General features: G+C 46.5%; 1 protein-coding gene across 1 annotated transcript in view; it reads left to right on the top strand.

The window, feature by feature from the left end:
* Positions 1-1,667: 1,667 nt before the first annotated feature.
* Positions 1,668-21,965, top strand: part of CD5 (CD5 molecule) — a 29,474-nt gene continuing 9,176 nt past the window's right edge. Inside the window, exons 1-4 of the mRNA XM_074997992.1 lie at positions 1,668-1,719; positions 18,332-18,370; positions 20,910-21,200; positions 21,617-21,673. Coding sequence (XP_074854093.1) covers positions 1,668-1,719; positions 18,332-18,370; positions 20,910-21,200; positions 21,617-21,673 — 439 coding nt within the window. The remainder of the gene's footprint in view (positions 1,720-18,331; positions 18,371-20,909; positions 21,201-21,616; positions 21,674-21,965) is intronic.

Here is a 21,965-nt window from a genome sequence, read left to right as displayed (position 1 = left end):
GAGTCCATGGGTCAGATCCTCAGCTGGCGTAAACCAACACTGCTTAATCTGTGTTAATGCGGATATTCTGGCCCTGTGCTTAGCCCTAGGTCATAGAAATCGTGGGCATACCCTCCTGATTCCACGTGTGACCCCAGCGTCTCCAGGAACAGCCTGGCTGGGAGTGTGTGTGTGTGGGGAGGGGTCACCTTCTCCTTTAAGGAACGAGACAGTCCGTTGTGCCCATTTCTCAGTAACTGCCACTTTCCGGTGCCAGCCGAGGCGGCGCCGGTGAGCAATGCCCCAGCACCCTTTGCCAGAGCACGGGGAGGGGACGGGCACGCGATCGGTATGCTGAAGCTAAGCGCCGCCGTGCGTCGGTTACTGCTGTGCCCTGTGCAGATAACAGTGCTGGTTTTTGTGTGTTGAGCCGGCAGGGTCTGTCCCTGCCGTGGGTCTCCGCTGTGCAGAGAATAGCGAGCCGCCCAGCGCCGAGCCATCCCCTCCCCGCTCTGGGGCTGGTGCTGCACAGCGCGTTTGGCTGCAAATTTCCTGCCGCTGAGCACAAAACTTTCTCACCTCAAACAGCAACCACAGGCGGTGATAAGTGAGTAAATATAGCAGGGAGAAAAAACACCACAGCTCAGCGGGAAGGGGAGGTTATTATTAAAAGGGTTCAGGCTATTTCTGTCAGGGATGGGCATTACGTAACATCCACAAGAGTATCTCCTCAGCACTGGCTCTTCCACTGACAAGGGCCAGCTCCTTAGCTGGGGTGCTGCCAGTTTACACCTTCTGAGGATCTGGACCATTGGCTCCAATAGGGTGACACTAATTCACGCGAGCTGGCCCCTTTGACTCTGATCGTGAAATGCTGATTTACACCAGCTGAATGGGAAGCAGGCCAACAGACTCCAGTCAAGTGATAGTAGTTTACACCTGCTGGGGATCTGGCCCTATGACGCCAATGATAGACACCAGTTAGGCATCTGGCACTTTACATTTTTCATCTCCCCTGGTACACACAGCCCTTTCCTCACCCCCATGTCAGGGTCAGCTCCTGCTTTCCCTGCTGGGTGAGATCCCACTGCTGCCTCTCAGTTCTGAAAGGGATTCAGGCTCCATAGTGACTCAGCCTTGGGGGTTCAGGGCTCCTACACTGATCACCGCTGTGGCACCCCAGGCCTGACCTGGCAGGGAGCCCCCGTCCCTTAGGGTAAGCGGTGACTTGTGCCCCTAGGTTTATTCATCCCAGGCTGTACTGTGCTCTGATCCCCTCCCACCATGAGCTCCTCCTGTGATGCTCCAAGGGGACTGTGACCTCCACAGACACCTGCCTGTGCTAGTGACACACACTATGCCCCCACTCTTTCCCGGCCATGGGAATTCATGCGCTCAGGCCTGGAGTTGCCGGCTGTGAGGAGGCAGGAGCCAGAACCTCCCTGCATGGCCTCTCAGCCTCTTGTGCTCAACAGGCTCTGTCAAGGAAACTGGCAGGCTGAGCCTCTACTGAGTGAGCCGTGACGCAGAGAACCACAGAGGGAGGAAAAGCAGCCTCTTCCTCCCAGCTCCCCCCACCCCCCCCTTTCCCATGCCACGCAGCACAGCCGGCTGGGGCGCAAACGCCCGCTTGCTCTGCCCTGAGCTCACGGCTTCAGACAGGGAGGAGGAGGGAGCGACCTGGCCCGATGGGAGTCCAGCCACCGGCGCTCATCCTGTTGATCTTGGTGGGGATGTGGGGTGAGTACTTGAACTAGCCTCTTCCATTAGGGGACTGGGTGCAGCTGCCCTGCTCTAGAGCAGAGTCCCAGTATGTGGGGCACCTTTCCTTCTGCAACCGGGGCATGCGGCTGCTAGACTGCTGCACCAGGTGTCAAGCCAGGAGGAAACAGGGCAGGGTAGATAAGGTCCTCCTGAACTGGTGCAGAAATTCCTGTCTGGGAGTGGTAGATTTCCCCCTGTCCTAGCTTTGGTTTCCAGGAACTTAAAACAAGGGGCTAGAGCCCCAACTGAGGTAAACTGGTATCAAAGGGCCAGATCCCCAACCAGTGCAAATTACCTTTACTCCATTGACATCAATGGGCCATATCCCCCGTGGAGGTCATTCTATCTCATTCCTGTGGACTTGATTTACACTAGACAAGGAATTTCCAAACAATAGCTGCTGTGTCTTCATATTTGCTGCCTTAGCCAAGCATTGCAAGTGGTGGTTTAACGTAACAGCGATATGCTGTATTTATATAGCGCCGCAGTGTTTTTGGTAATTTACCCTCAAACAGATGCTGATTGAAGGACTAAAACACAAACAGAGAGGGTCAAAGCATCAGACAATAAAATGAGCAGGACCCTGTGAATGAAATCAGCCGGCTGGTTAGCACGGCTCCTTGTGAAATAAAGCGAGGCTCAAGAAGAGGTATGAGCCTCAGCTGGTGTAAATGGGCATTGGTGTCAGAAGTGTCCCCACTCCTCGCTGGGGAGCTGGCCCCATTTACTGCAATGGAGATATGCAATGTTACGTCACCCGAGGAGCTGGTCAAAAAGCAGTTGTGCTATGGATCCATTTTGTGCTGATACCTTGTCCTCCGTCCTTTCTGTCCATCTGTCCACCAACTGCCTCGTGTTGTAATCCTAGACTGGGAGCTTTCTGGGGCAGGAACTCTCTCCTTGTTTGTTCCGCACAGAATACAAGAGGTACTGATCACTGACTGGGTCCTGTAGCCACTTCTGTAATATAAATAAGAGCCATAACAACGTGCGAAATGAAGGAGGAGTCATGGGGCACCTTAGAGCCGAACAAATGTATTAGGGCATAAGCTTTCATGGGTAAAACCCACTTCATCAGAAGATTTGGAGTGGAAATTACATAGGTGGGGTGTATATAATAGAACAACAAAAGAAATACCTGTCAAGCATATGACCCATGTTAATGAGTCGTCTAATCAAGTCAGTGTAGATGTGTCTCACTAGCAGCATTTGTTGTGGAGATGTGACACTACAAAGGCAATTTCACCTCTGTTGATAGTCACATTAACACAAGTCCACACTTGACAAGTATTTCTTTTGTTTTTCTGTTACATATACCCCTGCCTCTGTAATTTCCACTCCAACTCATCTGACGAAATGGGTTTTACCCACAACATCTTATGCCCAGATAAATCTGTGAATCTCTAAGGTGCTACATAACTCCACATTGTTTTTTGCAGATACAGAGTAACAGCAACACCTCTGAGACTTTTTAACATGACAAATGGTAATTCTGTGAGCCCTGGAAAAAGGGTGTGAGCGAAAACTCAAAATAAGGGAAAGGACATCAGTTTCTCTTGAGTCATTTCAAACTGGATGGACCAAGCTCCAGTGGATCAGGAGATTTTTGGCAAAGTAGCTTTTCAATGGAAAATGCCAGTTAATCAAAACCGAATATTTATAAAGGAAAGGAAATGTTCCTCGGGATGGTTGGTCAGGTCCAGGTTGGAATTTCGAGTAAAAAAGAAAAAAGATAGAGCCCCACCAGGACATAGTCAATAGTTTGGGCCCTTCCCTGCAATGCATGATGGTTTTGACTCCCTTATCTGAACTGGGCAGAGCAGGGATTTAGAATCATAGAACACTAGAAATGGAAGAGACCTGGAGAGCTCATGAAGTCCAGTCCCTGCCCTCACGGCAGGAGGAAGCACCATCTAGAGTCTTTAGACCATCCCTGCTAGGTGTCTGTCTAACTTACTCTTGAATATCTGCAGTGATGGAGATTCCACAACCTCCCTAGGCAATTTGTTGCAGTGTTTCATCACCCTGTCAGTTAGGAAGTTTTTCCTAATGTCCAACATAAACCTCCTTTGCTGCAGTTTAAGCCCATTGCTCCTTGTCCTATTCTCAGAGACTGAAGAGGAACTATTTTTCTTCTCTCTTCTTGTAGCACTCTTTTAGCTACTGGAAAACCGCTGTCATGTCCCATCTCAACCTTCTCTTTTCTAAATTAAACAAGCTCAGGTCTTTCAGTCTTCCCTCATAAGTCATATGTTATGCACCTTTAATCATTCTTCAAAAACAACAAGAAGTCCTGTGGTGCCTTAGAGACTCACAGATATTTTGGAGCATCAGCTTTCGTGGGCAAAGACCGGCTTCGTGAGATGCATGAGTTGGGGTGGGAGGTTCAGAGGAGGATTTAAAGAAGGGGTTCTTAGGGAAAGGGGAGGGCCAGCGCTGACAAGGTCTATTCAGTTAGGGTGGAAATGGCCCATTATCAGTAGTATACATCAAGAGAGGAGAAAACAAGTCAGATCAGTCAGGGGGATGTGGCCCATTGTCAGATTCTAATGTCAGATTCCACTTTGGAATCTGACAATGGGCCACATCCCCCTAAATGACCTGAGTTATCTTTTTCTCTCTTGATGTATACTACTGATAATGGGCGATTTTCACCCTGACTGAATAGACTTGTCAGTGCTGGCCCTCCTCTTTCACTGAGACCCCCCTCTTGAAATCCTCCTCTGAAACCGCCCGCCCCATGCATCTGATGAAGCCGGTCTTTGCCCACGAAAGCTCACGCTCCAAAATATCTGTTAGTCTATAAGGTGCCACAGGATTTCTTCTTGTTTTTGAAGATGCAGACTAAAACAGCTGCCTCTCTGATTTTAAGCATTCTTGTTGCTCTTCTCTGGACCTTCTCTAGTTTTAGCATATCTTTCTTGAAATGTATTGCCCAGACCTGGACACAATACTCCAATTGAGGCCTAAACAGTGCAGAGTAGAGTGGAAGAATTACTTCCTTCTTGCTCACCACATTCCTGTTAATTTAAACTGGCACCTTCCAAGCCCTGGGTGAATACCATAAGCACTCGCTTATTCTGAAGTCTCCTTCTCTCTCTGCTTTTTTATAATCATCATCATTATTATTTGCAAAGGTCTCGGTTTCATCCCAGTGCATCACAAGAGCCTTTTTTGAAATCTCAAACCCTCCTGTAGGAAAGGAAAACCATTTCCCGCCCAGCTCAGTTGAGAATGTACTGCTGCATGTGTCCCTAACACATGACGTGGTGGCTGGTAGCTTCTTTGTCTCACTGGCTGCGCTCTGTGAGTGCACCAACAGCAAGGTTTGGGCCTCTTGCTTATACCTCAGTGTGGGATCTCGCAATTCTACCACTCTTAGACCAGACAGAAACCGCCTACCATCCTGCAGGTCCCCTCTTGGTTGGTGGGACCTGGCCTAGCAGCCCACAGCCGCCTTTTTTATTTTTTATTTAGCAGCCGGAGCAAAGCACGTGAGAAAAAGGGATTTTGAATCAACAACCAGCCTTCATGTGTGTCCATCTCAGGGCTTACAAGGAGCCATTCAGGAATTCCCCTTCTACATTATTGATCCCGAATAACTCCCACTTGTGGACAAGCCCCTCCCCTAAGCCTTGACATCCCACCACGGTGACCAAAGCAGGTCCAGTTTTCTCACCCTTCCCTCCCAACTGCTGTCTCTCATTCTGGTTCCCCAACATCCCTTGTTAAACCCAGCCAAGGCTTTTTGATCCTCAGCAGGTTTAGTCCGGGGTAACGGTTGGTGGGTTTGGGCCCCTCCTGGCTAAACCAGTCCTGAATGATCAAAGGGGGTACAGTGAGAGCCGCTGGAGCTAATTGCTCTGCATTATCCCATAACGACCCTTAAGCGACAAGTGATAGGTGACCATCGCAAGCCACCTCCTCCTTCCTGCTTGACCCAAGCAAGAAACACTCAGACCGAAATATTCTGGCAGAAACCCCCCTCCCACTAACCAGGCCAATAGATACTTGCTACAGGCGGTGCCATATTTACTGCAGCCCCTCTGGGAAACCAGCCCTTCCTCTCCTCAGACAGCCTGCCATTGTGTTCAAATTGCACGGTCAGCCTAACTAAGGTCATATGCACCATAGGGCACGGAGCAGAGCCTGGAGGCATCTCATGGGGTCTGCTGTGCTTGTTGGTGTTTAACAAATGTAGAATGAACCTTCTCATTGATAACAACCCCTCAGGCACTAAACCTGCCCTGCCCAGGCTGGGGGACCCAGGGGTGACTGGAAATGAGGTAAATGTCTAGGACTTTCCATCTTTTCTGTCTCTGGGACAACCTCTAGGGCTTTAGTTAGTCCCTGTTTGGACTAAAGTTTTGCTGAGCTAGCACGGTACCAATCAGGATGTAGCCCCTCAACTTCACAGGGCGTTTGGCCTGAATAAGCATTTCAGGACTATACTAAGCTTGCCCTTCCCCCACCCCAGACACCAGCCAAAGAAGCAGAGGGGTGACTTTGGAAGAGCAAGGGAGGGGGAAACACAGGACTGGATAAATTATACCGCTGTACTGAACCAGTTCCTCAGCCCAGCCAGTGTGCAGCCAAGACCAATGCTTGTGAGGGTGGCAAGTGGGTATCTACTATAGAGAAATCTGTGTGCCAATCACCCTGGTGTCTAGACACCAAACACAAGATCTCAATGACTCGACGTAGCTCAGGAGGGCTGTGCTGGAAACTGGGATCAAATCTACTCAGGCACGAGCATCAAGGAGGAATTGTAGAAGCAGGGAACCGAAGGGCGAGAAGGATCCTTGGGAGGCGCCCAAAGGGGGTCAGCGGAGATCTGAGTGTGTGAACGACACAAACCCCATCATGTAGCTAAGGCAGCTTTGCAAAAGCTGTCAGACACATGGGCTAGCCCAGAAACCTGTGCACAGCCCTGAGTGATGAGAAAGAAAACTCCAGCTGGTGCTTGGCCTCACCCCTAAGAAAAACAAAATAGAAAACACGCTCGCTGGCGCTTGGAGAGTTGAAAGCTGTCAGGAGGCTTTAATAAAATCCTGGGCCTTGGCAGCCAATTTGTCCTCCCCACCCCTTGTCTAATCATGCTTCAGCCGTGCACCACAGGTCAAGGCCCCATTGTGCCAGGCATTGTACAGATGTGCATACGAACACATTGGCTCAGCCCAAAGGCCTGGCTTGCAGGCAGTTTTGTACTGGTCTGTCTCGTGGGGAGGCGTGAGTTCTTTTTCTTTTATATCAGCACAACCCCCAGTGTGGACAGAGCTATAGTAGTATCAAGTTACCTTATACCAGTATAGCTTATTCCCCTTCTCATAAGGGAGTAAGCTAGGCTGGTAAAAGCACTGTTATGCCAGCATAACTATGGCCAAGCTAGAGGGGTTGTGTCCCTTTTAACTACATTGATGTTGTTAAAGCAGTTCAACTTTCTAGTGTAGATAAGGCTAAGTACTGTCGAAATCCTAGACTGTGAGCACTCAGGGGCAATGGCTGCTTTTGTGCCACCCTAAAAATAACAAGTCAAGACTGGATGCGTTTTGTAAAACTACTCTATAGCTCATCCACAAGATATGGGCTTGATGCTGGGTGAATTCCATGGTCTGTGTTATACTGGATGGTTATAATGGCCCGCTTGGATGCTTAAAATTCATGATGATGATGGAATAAATCAATAGAATTAAATAATGCTGCACTTAAAATATCTAGGGTCTAGTCCCAGTTCTACCACTGGTCTGCTGCTTGACACAGGGCACACAATTGCTCTGTGCTTCAGTTTACCCGTCTGTAATATAGGGATAATTATACTGATCTCTTTTGGAAGCACTACAAGACCTATGAAAACAAACAAGCAGTCCAGTAGCACTTTAAAGACCAACAAAATAATTTATTAGGTGACGAGCTTTCATGGGACAGCCCCACTTCTTCAGACCGTAGCCATACCAGAACAGACTCAATATTTAAGCCACAGAGAACCAAAAATAGTAATCAAGGTTTAAAGAGCACTAGAGCTGAGCTAGGGACTGCTGCGTTCACTTAGCACTTCCAGAGCATTCTGCACGTCCAAAGGGCTGCATGGACTAGTTCACCTTTTATACCTTCTCTGGAATCTTCCTATCTCAGTTTTGTCTTTTGTACAAAGAGGCAGCCAAAGCTGGACGCTGCTCACCAGACGGCTGCAATACTGTGTCACTGAAACATGCTTTGTTTTCCTCTCTGTGCCTCCTTTACTTAAGCTCTGAGTCCATTATTTGTCTCAACACCAGCAAAGTGTTAAGTGAGGGATCATAAAATCCAACCAGTGTTATATTGGTGTGAGACACCAGAACCAATTCAACCCAGGGAGAAGGGAGACCATGTCGACTTAAAGAGTTTCCCCGAGAGGAATTCAACTTGTTGGACAAAATTTGCAAAGTGATTTTTGGCTGCTTTGATTTTTGACTGACCAACTTGAGACACCCAAAAAGGAATCCAGTCGCAAGAGGGTGAGTGTTCAGCAATGTTCCCTCTATTTTTTTATCCACGTGCAGAATAAAATTTGTTCTGTGCACCAAGCAGGCACAAATGTGCACCACCAGTAGAAACAAAACCACACTATGGGCATTCTGCTAGTCACATGTTGTCCAGCTGAATCTCTCCTGAATGACTGCACAAGTGCACAGCTTTTAGGGAACCTTGGTGCTGAGCCTCTTCCAAAAATCAGGCTCCTTTAGGGCACCTCATATTGCGACTCAAAATCACCAGCCACTCCTGAAAATCTTGGCCAGCAAGTCTAAACCAGTAAATCATTTAAGAGCCACCTTTCACAGAAATACAGGTGGAAGCGCTCTAATCCGTAGCTCTCTCCTCTGGGAACATCCATAATCTGGCATGATTTTAGTTAGCTGGATGATCATTTATCATGGGTGTGGCCAAGTTTCCTGTGATCCCATAAAGTTTGTTTCCAGCCACCAGTCCTGGTTGTCATTGTTCTGTGCTGTTTATTTAGCTGTAATTTACCCCTAAATGGCCATGTCTACACTAGCCCCAAACTTCGAAATGGCCATGCAAATGGCCATTTCAAAGTTTACTAATGAAGCACTGAAATACACATTCAGCGCCTCATTAGCATGCGGGCGGCCGCAGCACTTTGAAATTGACGTGGCTCACTGCCGCGTGGCTCGTCCAGATGGGCTCCTTTTCGAAAGGACCCCGCCTACTTCGAAGTCCCCTTATTCCTATGAGCAGATGGGAATAAGGGGACTTCGAAGTAGGAGGGGGTCCTTTCAAAGAGGAGCCCCGTCTGGACGAGCCGCGCGGCGGCGAGCCGCGTCAATTTCGAAGTGCCGCAGTCACCCGCATGCTAATGAGGTGCTGAATGTGTATTTCAGCGCTTCATTAGTAAACTTCGAAATGGCCATTTGTAAATGGCCATTTCGAAGTTTGGGGCTAGTGTAGACATAGACAACATCTTCTAAGAGCCCAGTAAGCAGTGGAAGGGTCAGTAATGCTGCTAGACAATTTTGACTTCCCATGGTCTGGCAAATTCTCTCATCTGGCACCAGTCAGGTCTTGAGGGTGCCAGATTAGAGAGATTCAACCTTAGTCCCATTCACAAATCTCTTCAGGTTAAAGCTGCTAAAGTTAGACATTTTTAAATCAGCAGGTCCAGATAACTTGGATTCAGGAGTTTTGAAAGGGCTGGCTGAGGCACTCTTAGGAAGGTTAATGATGATTGATAGTAGGTCTTGGAGTTCAGAGAAAGTTCCAGCAGACTGGAAGAAAGTTAACGTTATGCCCATACTTAAAAAGAGTAAATAGGATGTCCCAGATAATTATAGGTCTGTCAGTATGACATTGATCCCAAGCAAGATAAAATGGAGAGGCTGATACAGGACTCAGTAAAGAATTAAAGGGAGGCAATATGTTTGCATTTGAGAGGAGCTGTTATAGAAAGATCCTGAGAATAGGATGGATGAAGAAGGTCACCAATGACAAATTATATAGGAAGATACAGCTGAAAGAGAACCTGCTGCAGAAGGTTATAAAACAGAAGCTACAACTATTTGGGCATATTGGCAGAATGAAGGATGAATGAAAAATCAAGACCCTGGTATTCAGCATAATGGATGGTTCGAATAGGAGAGGCAGGCCCCACAGAGAATGGGTAGATGATATAGTAGATTGGTGCAGAGCTAGTCTACAGAAACTAAGCCACTCCGCACTGGACAGGCAAAGATGGAAGGAACTACTGAGGGAGGCTTCAGACACCAACGGGCACTGAGCACATGGTTGTTGTTGATGATGATGATGATGATGATGAATATGATTAATATCAATCAAACAGACGAGAGATCTTGTCAAAATAATATGATTTTTTTATGAGGATGCAAGTTTAGCTGATAAAGTTAACAAAGTTGACGTAATAGACTTCTGTAGGGCACTTAAGATGGTACCACATGACATTTGGATTAAAATCTATAAACATACAACACATTGAATAGATTAAAAGCTGGCAAATGCTAGAGCTAAAAATGTAACTGCAAACATAGAACCGTCACCAAATGGACATTGGTGACTGCTTCCCTGAGTGCCTGGGGGCAGGGAGAGTGGACTCACATTGCTCCACTTTCACCAGCGGCTGCTGGTGAGCACAGGGTAGGGTTAACATGTGCTGCGGCTAGCTCCCTGGGCCGCCCAGAAGCTCTGGCCCCTTGCCCCTCTCACTCACAGTATTGGGGGGGGAGTCAGCTGCCATTATTCCTCCCGCTCCACATCACTGGTGCTACATCTGGAGCAAATATTTAATCATGGGTGTTGCATTGTCTGGAGTGGCTCATGACTGGGAGTGCCTAGTTCAGGGCAGGCTGTCCAAAGCAGGAAAACATGGCAAACTGGCTGTGCATTCTATAATTAGATTTCAACAACCCAGTACCAAATGGGAATGCCCAGAGAACTACAATCGGCTTATAAGGCAGTCACAGACCGTCCCCTCAGACCAGGGGTCAGCAAACAAAATAGCAAGAAGAGCCAATTTTTGAATTTGGTAAAAAAACCCTCAATAATTCAAGAGCCGCAATGCATAAGACTCTATTAGCAACACGATCAAACCACTGATACAGTACCACATCCCACAGTACACTGCACATATTAAAGGGGGAGTTATCCAACATTTCAAAATCACATATCATTTGCTATTGAGATATGAGTTGTTCATTGCTTGGCTTTTAGATGAAAATGGGCATTTATCAAAAATAATCAGGAGGGGATATTTTTTTACCTTGCAATCATGGTGTCAGGAGCCACAAAGAAGTCCTTAAAGAGCTGATGCAGCTCCACACCACCAGTTGCAGACCTCTGCCTAAGACCCTCCAGTCTATATTGCCACCCAGGCAAGCTGGAGTATGTGACAAATATAGCATGCACCCTTCCTCCTTCCCAAATCACAAAGTATTCAGGTCACACCCAGTCCCAAGAGACCAATCACTCCCCCAGATCCATTTAGTGCTAGATCTCATGTCAAAGACAGTGCTGGTAGCCAATTCTATCGTAAACTAATCAAAGATGTATTAACTGAGAAAAAGAAATGAGAGCTATTGAGCTATTATAGACTGTGTGTAGAGAGAGGGACTGTATACACTGTAAAAAGAAATGAGAGCTATTAAGAGGTTAAAGCAGGTGAATATACATATACATATACATGTAAATATACATATACATATTTTCACCTGCTTTAACCTCTTAATAGCTCTCATTTCTTTTGACAGTCTATATAGTCACACACACACACACACACACATACACACACACACACACACACACACAGAGTCTACAATTCCAGATAGTAGCAGAGAAATAATAGTCTGTCTGTTTCCTAAAAGTATGTCTGCAGCTGAAGAATTTTTCCCTTGTCTACATATTTACAGTGTCTCATAGAAACCAAGCTGACACATGGACTCTTCTATGAGGACACAGAATGAGGAACGCAGTATCTCTGATCATGAAACACAGTGGCCATCTGCTTTGAAATGAGCACTTTTCTGTTACAGTTCTTTATTTGCATTCCACAAGGCTTCTTTCTGGTTGGCTCAGTTATGTAGTTAAAGGGGCGCACACAATGTAAACGTTTGCCATTACACTAAAACAGGATACAGATAAGTGATAATCTATGCAGCACCCCATTCACTTTCATGAAGTTCAAACACCAAGTCCATTCTTGTACATTTAACGATTGCTTTGATCTACTCTGTCACCCAAGTGAGTCAGCCTGGTTTTCAGCTCTGCATCTGTAAGTGTCGGTCTTTGGTATGCACTGGCACTTCCGCTGCCAGCACCACAATGGGCTCTTCAGTCTGCAGAGACAGGTAGAATGTAATTCAACAGCTGAAAGTTGAAGCTAAACAAATTCAGACTGAAAACGAAAGGCCTTTGCTTAATGGGGGGGGGGGTAGTTAGCCAGCAGAACAACCTCGGGAGGGCTGTGTTGGATTCTCCATCACTGACAGTTTTTAAATCAAGATTGGATGTTTTCCTGGCACATCTATTCTAGGAATTATTTGGGGGCAGTTCTAAGGCCTGTTGTACTGGAGGCCAGACTAGGTAATCACAAGTGTCAGAGGGGTAGCTGTGTTAGTCTGCATCCACAAAAACGATGAGAAGTTCCGTGGCATCTTTATAACAGATTTATTGGCGCATCAGCTTTTGTGGGCAAAGACCCACTTCATCAGATGTATAGATAATCACAACAGTTCCTTCTGGCCCTGGAATCTGTGACTCTATAAAGTCATGCTAGCACAGGGGGCCGGCCCAAGCCTGTATGTGCTATTCCAGAGGTTCCCAACCTTTTCATCAGTGTGGACCCCCAGTTACCCCCCAAACTGTTTGCAGACCCCCAATCACACCCCCAAACCATTCACAGACCCCATCAAAGCCACTTCTAGTTGCTGTGTACACTTCATTAAATGGCGAAGGAAACCACAACACAGATTTTCGGACAGAAATTGACAACATTATTGGAAGATATTTAATTTAAAAATAATAATTGATAGCAACTTTGCAATTTATTTAAAACTTATTTTCTATGATCATTTTTATTTATCTTTTATTTCTTTCACGAACCCTCTGCAAAACCTTTGCAGACCCTCAGGATCCCTAGACCCTAGGTTGGGAACCACTGCCTTATTCACATTCTGCATAAGGATATTATAGGCCAGATCTTCACTGACGTGAACTGATGTAGCCCTGTTGACTGTCATGGAGCAATGCTGATTTGCTCCACCTGGGGATCTGGTGCCAAGTATTTAAATATATCCAAAAATTCACAGAACTGTGGTCCTTTCCTCATGGCCTCTTTGAATCACCACAGATTGTCCTTGCACCATTCCTCTGGACGTTGCACGGCTGTGGGAGAGTGAGAAGTGGGGGAGGGGTCATCTCTTCTGCCTTCAGCATCATCATCAGGCTTGTCTGCTCTGGACTCGGGCAATGACAGTGGTGCAGGAGGCAGGAAAGGTTAAGCAGAATTTCCAGATCCCACAGGGAGCTTGTGGCACTGGTGGTTGTTAGAAAAAGCTGCTGTGAATTTGTGTATCTAGACTCATGGATGGGACTCAGTGGGTAGCCCCATGATATCATTGGAGCAGACTGACTAGAACCACAATTTAAACACCAGCAGCAATGTCTTCCACCAGGACTTTAACTCAGCATCACCCATAGGGAAAGGGAAGTGAATAATTGATGTGCCAACAGGGAAAGTTGCAAAGCATTCCCCTTGCAAAGCATGTTACACATTTAATTAAACTGAAGGTCAGATGCTCAGCAGGTCTAAATTGATGGAGCTGCATTAACATCAAGTAGCACCGCACTGATTTACATCATCTAAAATGCTGGCCCAGATTCTGTATGTCACTAGCAAAAATCTTGATCTGCTGTCAAGGGAGAAGGCAGGCTAGGATGCACAAGGGATCAAAGCAGAAATCTGCAATGCTAACAGACTAGCCCACAGCTGTTAGGCGTGAGGTCTGGTAGTGAATGTTTAATGTAGGGCCAAACAGAAATTAGCTTTGAATTCAGTCCGTCACAGCAATCAGTCCTAAATACGAATGGGAATTTACACCAGCTAAGGATCAGGTACGAACAGCCATGATCCATCTTTTCCTGATACCTTCTCCTCTATTGCACCACCTGTTTGTCTGTCCATGGATGGCATCTTGTTACAATGCTAGACTGTACAGAAGGATTACAAATCACACACGCAAAAATTACCCAAGAGCCAGGAGCTTGGGGATATTTGCTTATAAAAATTCATGACGCTACGATGGGCTTACCTTTGGCTGCAGCAGCAGTATCAGGCCTTCGCTGCAGAATACAGAGATGGTTTTCAATAAAGGTTTAAAAGCACCGTTTTGGTCTGAAAAGTGACCATGGAGATATAATGGGCTATATCCCTACCTGATGTAAATCAGCACAACTCTACTGAAGCTGGTGGGCCAGGACCCCAGCTGGTGTAAATCATCCATAGCTCAGTATGAGTCAATGCACCAGCTCCTCAGCTAGTGTAGATCTTGCTACTGCTCTCAGGAGCAGACTAACATGTTCTTATTCAACAACTTTTCTCTGGCCTTGTGTCCTGGTCACATAAGTAGCCCATGAGACCGGAGCCCATCTGTGTAAGTGAGACATGCCAACCACTCTTTCCAGCATTCATTGTCTTAGATTACATCCCCTGTTCCCAGACTGAATGCCTCCCTTGATTCCACGAACTCCTAGCACACCACCACTGGCTGTACTCACCCAGCAAAGCTTGTGTCCTCTGCAGAGGTCCTTACTCGGCTGCCCAATCTCTACACCAGATCCTGGCAGGTAAGGGCTTCCTGGTGATTTCCCAGAAAGATCGCTTAAAGTAGGAATCAGCCTGCACCACACCAGTGGTTCTCAACCTGGGGTCTGTGAGAGTGTTGCAGGAGGACTGTGAAAAAAAAAGGACAAATGAAAAGAGAAAATAAGTTTTAAGTAAATTGCAAAGTAACAATTATTATTTTTAACTATCTTTCAATAATGTTATTAATTGCTATCTGAATATCTGTGTAGTGGTTTCCTTTTTCATTTACTGAAGTGTGACACAAGCCCCTAGAATTGGCTTTGCTGGGGGTCTGCGAACTGTTTGGGAGGGAGATGGGGGGGCCACACGGGTGAAAAGTTGGGAACCTCTGCGCTACACAGCTTCCAAACAGTAGCGCACCGTGAGGCAGAGAATGCATTTCGCTTTGCTGGAGCTCGGCCATCTTTCAGCTCCCCACCTTCCTTTGGTGATGGCTGGAGCTGCTGGAGTTGCTACCATCTCACTCTGAACGCTTTCAAGCACGCTGGGGGGCAAATCTCCTTTCAAATGGGATTTACACACATAAATGCAATTCCACTGAGATGGCAGCAGCGTTTGCACCCCGGGTTTTCAGCAGGAGGGAGACAGGCTGCAGGAGTGAATGCTGCCCCTAGAAGCAGGGCGTAGGGCAGCCGTTGGTAGGCGACATGTCACACACAGGGAGAGGAAGAGTGGATTCATGGCTAGAGCCCCATGTGAGGATTCAGGAGCTCTCAAGTGATACTCCCTAGGGGTTTCTAGGCACCTCTAGTGAGGGACCTCTCCACCCACTGCCCTTAGCGTGAAGCAGCCTCATCTGAGTGTGCAGGGGGCCAGCATCCTGACTTCACTGGCTATACAACCCCACTGTCCCTCTGCAGGTTAGTGATAGGCACAATCCACTCCCCAAAAACACAGTGAGCATCTCCAGGGAGTGCTCAGCCCTCAGTCCACTCGATGCTCACAGAATTCACACAATCTCTGTTCCCAAAGGAAAGGTACCACCTAGCCTACCAGTTACACCTCAGACCACCTCTCCACTTAGCTAATAGCACATCAATAGGGAAATCAAGGCTGAGTGTATTTAACAAAGAACGGAGGCTTGCGTACTGGTAAGTAATTAGAGATATTGGAAATAATTGGCTACTTGTCAAATAAAACACCCCACACAGTCCAGGCCTAGACTTCACTGGCAAAGTACTTTTTTGACACAGGATGTCAGAAGAGTCTTTCTCCCAGCACTTAAGAAGCAGGCTAGCTGTGACACTCCATTCATAAGACAAGAATTCTGACAGCTTGTCCCCTAGGTGATGGATAAGAATGGGAGTGGACGCTCTACCCCCAGTTAGAGTTCCAACAATCCAGGCCTTTGTGTGTAAACAGGATAGGTACCTCCTGCTGCTTGTTATTTCTTGTCTAGAACTCCTCCTGGAGATTTTGCTAGCTCTTGATTAGCATTTGGCTCAGCACATAAATAGCCATTCATTGTAAAGCAAACACTCCCCAGTTTGCAGATTGCAAATTGCAGGTAGATAAGCATCTCCTGCTGGAAAGCGGGTTGTGTGTCACCTCTCTGTGTCTTTCCCCAATCACAGACCCAAAGAGCATAATTTTCAGGATACATACACAGTGCCTGCAAGTACATTTCACTGTGGTGATGCTGATCAGCATGGTGACCTTTGATGAACTATTATGTAGCGACCAGACGAAGGGTATTTTGGAATCCTTATGCACGCCTGTGCCCTCTGCCAGCCGGAGTCAAGAGGTCGCTGCCTCACACATGGCTTCTGTCCCCAGCTCTAACAGGCTGCATCACCTTGGGCAAATACTCTTCCCTCTCATGCTTCCATTCCCCACTCTTGCTTTTTGCCTGTCTTCTCTCTGTAGACTAGAAGCTCTTTGGAGGCAGAGACTGTCTGTCATTATGTGTTTGTACTGTACAAGATTTGTTATCTGGCACTTTAATATCCAAAAAACTCAGTCAAGTGGCCTCTGCTATAGATGTCAATATAATTCCCCCTTCAATTAACCATTTTGCAGAAGTCACATATATTGGATGGCCCTGGGGCAGGAGAAGGGGAATGAATTACGGTACTATATACAAATAACAAACAGACCTATAGCACCTTAGAGCTAGCACATTTACCAGGTCATGCGCTTTTGTGGGTGAAACCCACTTCTTCAGATGACTGGAGTAGACAAATAGAATCTAGGGTTTATATAGCGGGGCAGGGAAGAAATAAAAAGGGTCACCTGTCACTAGTAGGACCAGTTGGTGAAACAAATTAAATAGGATGTGTCTCATTTCTGTGAATATCAAAGGTGGGGAAATTGCCCTTGTAATGCATAATCCAATCATCTGAAAATGTGGGTCTTACCCACAAAAGCTAAAAAGAATGTTAGTCTTTAAGGACTGTCTGCACTGTCCCTTCCCCTGCACACCAAAAAAAGCCTTTTTTAAGTGAGGGTAAGAGGGAGAGAACAACTTTGCATCCACACTGGAATAACAGGGTGTTTAACACAAAATAGTAACTCCACCAAAACAAATGACTTTCACCAACCCTACCCGCTTTTAAGCAGAGGTAATTACGGCTTAATTGGCCTTCAGGGAGGCATCCCATCATTGCTCTTATTTCGAAGTTGGGCTCACTCGTGTGAATGCTCTATTTTGAAATGCTTTCAGCATGAACGCTCTTTTCAGAATTAACTTATTTTGATGTTAGAAAAACCCTGCAGTGTGGACACAAGGATTTTTTTTTCCTGGAAAAAGGGGGTTTTTCACAAAACAAAACAAAACAAAACAATCTAGACAAGCCCATAGCCTGTGACATAGACACTACAGGATAGCATGTTATTTTTGAAGCTACAGATTAACACGGCTACCTCTCTGAGAGTACTGTATACAGTAATAGTGTTAAAAGATGTAATGTTAAGTAACAGGGAGGTAGCTGTGTTAGTCTGTATTCTAAAGAAACAAACCAGCAGTCAGGTAGCACTTCAAAGACTAACAAAATAATTTATAAGGTGCTGAGCTTTCGTAGGTCAGACCCACTTCAGGTCTCCAGATCTGAGGAAGTGGGTCTGCCCCACAAAAACTCATCACCTAATGATTTTGCTAGTCTTTAGAGTGTTAAGTAAGGTTATTTCATTTCTTGAACAGTGTTGCATTGGTTGCATGGAGTAATTGGCACATTTAATTAACCAGGAACCTTCATTCCCCATGCATGCTGGATAACAAAGCTTGTATTGTACCATGCACCACAGGCGCACAGTCTGTACTAGAGCTCAAGGTGATTAGTGATACAAATAATAATCGAGCAGTGGCTCAGGAAAGTGCTCCGACATGGAAGTAGCAGCAGCTCCGTCATTTAAGATATTTAAAAAAAGGCATGGTATAGGGAATAATTCTGTACTGGCCTCATTGGGCCCTGAGAAATCGTTTCCATTCCTGAGGCCTGAGAGTCTGTGCTTAGCTCAGTTGGGAGAGTGACAAAACCATCGCAGCACAACTCTACAAAGGATAGCTAAATCTACTCTAAAAGCATTGCAGGGAAGAAAGGCAGAAGTTGCAGACAAGGCTCTTAGCAGAAAGTACCCTTCAGTGGGAGTTCAGTTTAGAAGGAAGGCGCGGAGCTGCCCTGGCCAAGGGGAATGATGCAGCATTGGCTGGTTGGCTACTACCGAGAAGTCGGTTTGAACTGACATTTTGCCTACATCGCCTGACATCTCTTCTCTTTGCAGTGACCTCCTGCCACGGTGGGAAAGGCAAGAATCCGGCAGGTCAGTGCATTTATGGAAGCCATTTTCAAGTCATGTTGATCTCGGATATAAAATAAAATCCACTCAGGCGGCCCACAGTTACTTATGAGCGACACGTGTAACCAGCTTAGTGTTCTGTGGTCTCCTGGGAGAGACCTATGCAGGATTGCTAGTCTAAATGTGTACTTGTCTTTAGGATGTCATCGCAACATGGGTTAGCCAGCCATGCTCAGTTCTCCAACGGTAGCCATGGGACTCCTCAGATCTTTGCAAGAGGGCTGGGTCAAACAGCCCAGACTATGCATCCTCAACACCTCCAGTGCACTGAGGCCCCAGCTATAGAGGGAAGTTTTGCAAATTCACTACTGTTGCAAAGTTTCTCTGAGGTTAGCGCTGTTGAGAGCCCTGTTGCAGACTTGTTGCTAACAGCCACAGGACTTTCAGCATCATGTCTTCTAATGCTGATTAGTCCCCCACCCCGGGGCTTAAACTCCTTGCAGCAGCTGGCAGCCCATTTATCCCAGTGTTGTGAACATCACAATGCTGAAACAGCACCTGCAGCAATGCTCTAGTACAGAGTAGCTGGACAGCCCGGGTGTCTCCACGCGTTTAGTTGTGGGTCTACACACACAGAGCTGCACACACACTACTACACATCTGGAGAGCCGCACAAACAGATAAGCACCATTTCCTTTCTGCTCTGCTTCACACAACTGCTGACATTCCAAGGCCCCCAGGGCAGGACAATCCATGGGCCTCTTGTCCCCTCCCTTGGGCAGAGCCACTCCCAGCCCACAGATAACCCAAGCACCGCCTCTCAATTAGAGGTTCTGCTGCTCAGCCACAACCCCATCTCCCACTTGTGTGAAGGTGCCCCTGCCACACCACTCACCCCTGCACAGCTCTCCCCCAAGCGGTCCTGTGCCCAGATCCTTCCCCTCTTTGCCCTCCTGACCACTTTTGCCTCCCCCAGCAGTACTGTGCCCCCCTTGGCTTCTTTCTCCCAGCCATCCCTGCTGCCTACCCCTGCCCCACCCTTTCATCCTGTTCCCTTCCCAGCCTGGTTCCCACCCTGATCAGCCTGCGCTCCCCACAGTCCCATGCCCAGTTTTACCCCATAGCTCTGCTTCCTCCTTCTCTTCCCAATCCGACTCTCCCCTCCTTACTCACTTTCATGGTTACGGTCTGCCGGGTCATCCCCCACCCTGCAGTTCCAGGGATCCCAGCTGTGGGACTGCCCTTAGTTACTACCACACTGCTATGACAGTGCTATCTAAAAAGGGTCCTGGGCAGCAGCCCCAGACTCCCTTAAATCCACTGAGCCCCCAATGCATTTCCCCCGCCTCTGTCGGCCATCCAGCTAATAATTCAGAGAGCACTGGAGTAAAAGGAACTAACGGGAGACAAGAGTGGTTTGGATGCTGATTCACTGCAGAAAAGGTGAAGGTTTTACATGGAGATAATTAACATGTGTTCAGTTAGCGCATTATAAAATCCCGTGGAGACAAGGGACTGGTTGCTTTTACAAGGCTGAGGTCAGTACTGGAACGTGGTGGTTTTTTAAAGTAAATTTGCAGAAAAGTGTATTTTGGGGCACCAGAACGCGTCACAAAATTGGATCAAATTAATCAAAAATCGAAAAAATGGGATTTTTAAAATGTCAAAACAGCCCATTTTAGCCCTTTAAAATGTTTTGTTTCAAATTGTTTGTGGTGGTGTTAGAGCTAAGTTGGGCCCAGGCCATTAGAGAGACAAGGTGGGGAAGGGAAAAGCTATTACTGGATTGATTTATGTTTCAGAAAGAGACGCCATCCAATTCACCCAGCACCCTTGTTCAAGTCTGAAACCCTGTGTAAGTGCAAAAGCTGGCCTCTCTCACCCCCACAAGATGGAGAGACTGCTGCTCTCCAGGGTGAAAAGCACTCAAAAAGGAAAATTTCAAAAAATTAATTGGAGACTGAAGGAAACGTGTTCAATCCAAAACGAAACAAAAGCTTTAAAACAAATGTCATGGTGGGAGGGTGGGTGAAACAAAATGTTTCAACTGACCTACAAAGATTTGTAACAGAGAGGTGGCCATGTTATTCTGTATTCTAACAAAACAAACCAACAGTCAGGTAGCACTTTAAGGTCTAATAAATTATTTTGTTAGTCTTTAAAGTGCTACATGACTGCTGGTTTACTAAAAAGATCTGTTATAGTTTTGTTCCAGGAAGAAAAAAAAAAGAATTGGTTTCAGTTAAAATCAAACTGATTATTCTCCTGAATTTTTCAGTTCAGCCTCTAAACTGAAAAAATCAACTGTTTGCTCAGACTTGGCCGGCAATGTGTCCCCCTGCTGTAGTCAATCCCATATATTTAAAAACTGCAGTGCCTTGACTACGGTAGTATTGTACAGCAGGTGAGGTAATGAGTATTAGTTACTATGCCATAAAACACATGCTTTTTTGTGGCAGAGATGACAAAACTAAAGAGAGGGAAGCAGACACCGGGGGGCGGGGGGTGGGAAGAGAATTCCTAATACTGTTCCTCTCTGTAAGGTGCTGTTTTACTTTTTCAGCAGTGATGAATATAAAAGTCGTAGGATCTGACCGCAAATGTTTGGGCTTGCTGAAGGTTTATACCAATGGCTGGAAGAGAGTCTGTGGTGATCCCTGGAACCAGGAAGACACAGCAATGATCTGTAAACACCTGGGCTGTGATTCTTTCGGTGGTGAGGTTCTCAAACAAGACTCAGTGGAGAGGCACATGGAAGGGATGAAGATGGTCTGCCAGGGAAATGAGACTGACTCAAGTTCCTGCTTCTGGGAGAAATCCAACTGCACTAAGGATGTGATTGTGATTTGCAAAGGTAGGTCTCATCCTCCACACCCCGCCCCCAACCCCCAATGTGGTGTATTGAAGACTGTATCAGAACAACAGTCCACCACGAAAAGCACAAGAAGAGATGGTCCTGCTTGCAGTCAAAGTCAGGCAAGAAAGAGCCAGCCTAAAGCAAGGTGGGTGAGTTGTGTCTCTCAGCCTAAGGGAGCAGCCAGTTTTCTCTCTTTGTGGGTTTGAGTTCTTCTGTGCTAGTCTTCCAAATTTCAAGAAATAAAGTAGAATTACAATGCAACCTTTCATCAAAGGATTTTATGTTTTTTATTTCATTTCTGTGTCAGTTCAGTGAACATCACTCTCTTCCTGAGTGCCCACCCTCCTTAGCATTTTTGCCTGTGTATGGGTCTGCTCCCTGATAAAACGTTTTGGATATCTTTATCATTTCAGACCTGAGAATAAGCACTGTCCCACCAACTCCATCACCAACTACACCTGAACCTACAGGTAAGGCAAGTCCACTCATCCACGTTCATCAAATTCATTCAGATCCACATTCACTCTCCCAATAGTAATGGTTGCAAGCTACCACAGTTAAAGGTGATTATTAGGAGAGAAGATGCATGAAATCAAAAAGTCCTGCAATAAAATTAACATCAAGCAAACCCAAGGAAGTCCTTCTTTGTGCTGTGCGACATGTACCCATGGAACTCATTGCTGCAGGAGGCCATCTCTGCATGGGTTTTTAAGACAGACAGTTGATCTTATGAGGGATAACAACATTTGCAGGGAGGACATC

Source organism: Carettochelys insculpta, chromosome 6 (genome assembly GCF_033958435.1).
Source record: "Carettochelys insculpta isolate YL-2023 chromosome 6, ASM3395843v1, whole genome shotgun sequence".
Classification (NCBI taxonomy): domain Eukaryota; kingdom Metazoa; phylum Chordata; order Testudines; family Carettochelyidae; genus Carettochelys; species Carettochelys insculpta.
Note: the sequence above shows the minus strand (reverse complement) of the source record. Positions and strands in the feature narration are given on the sequence as shown.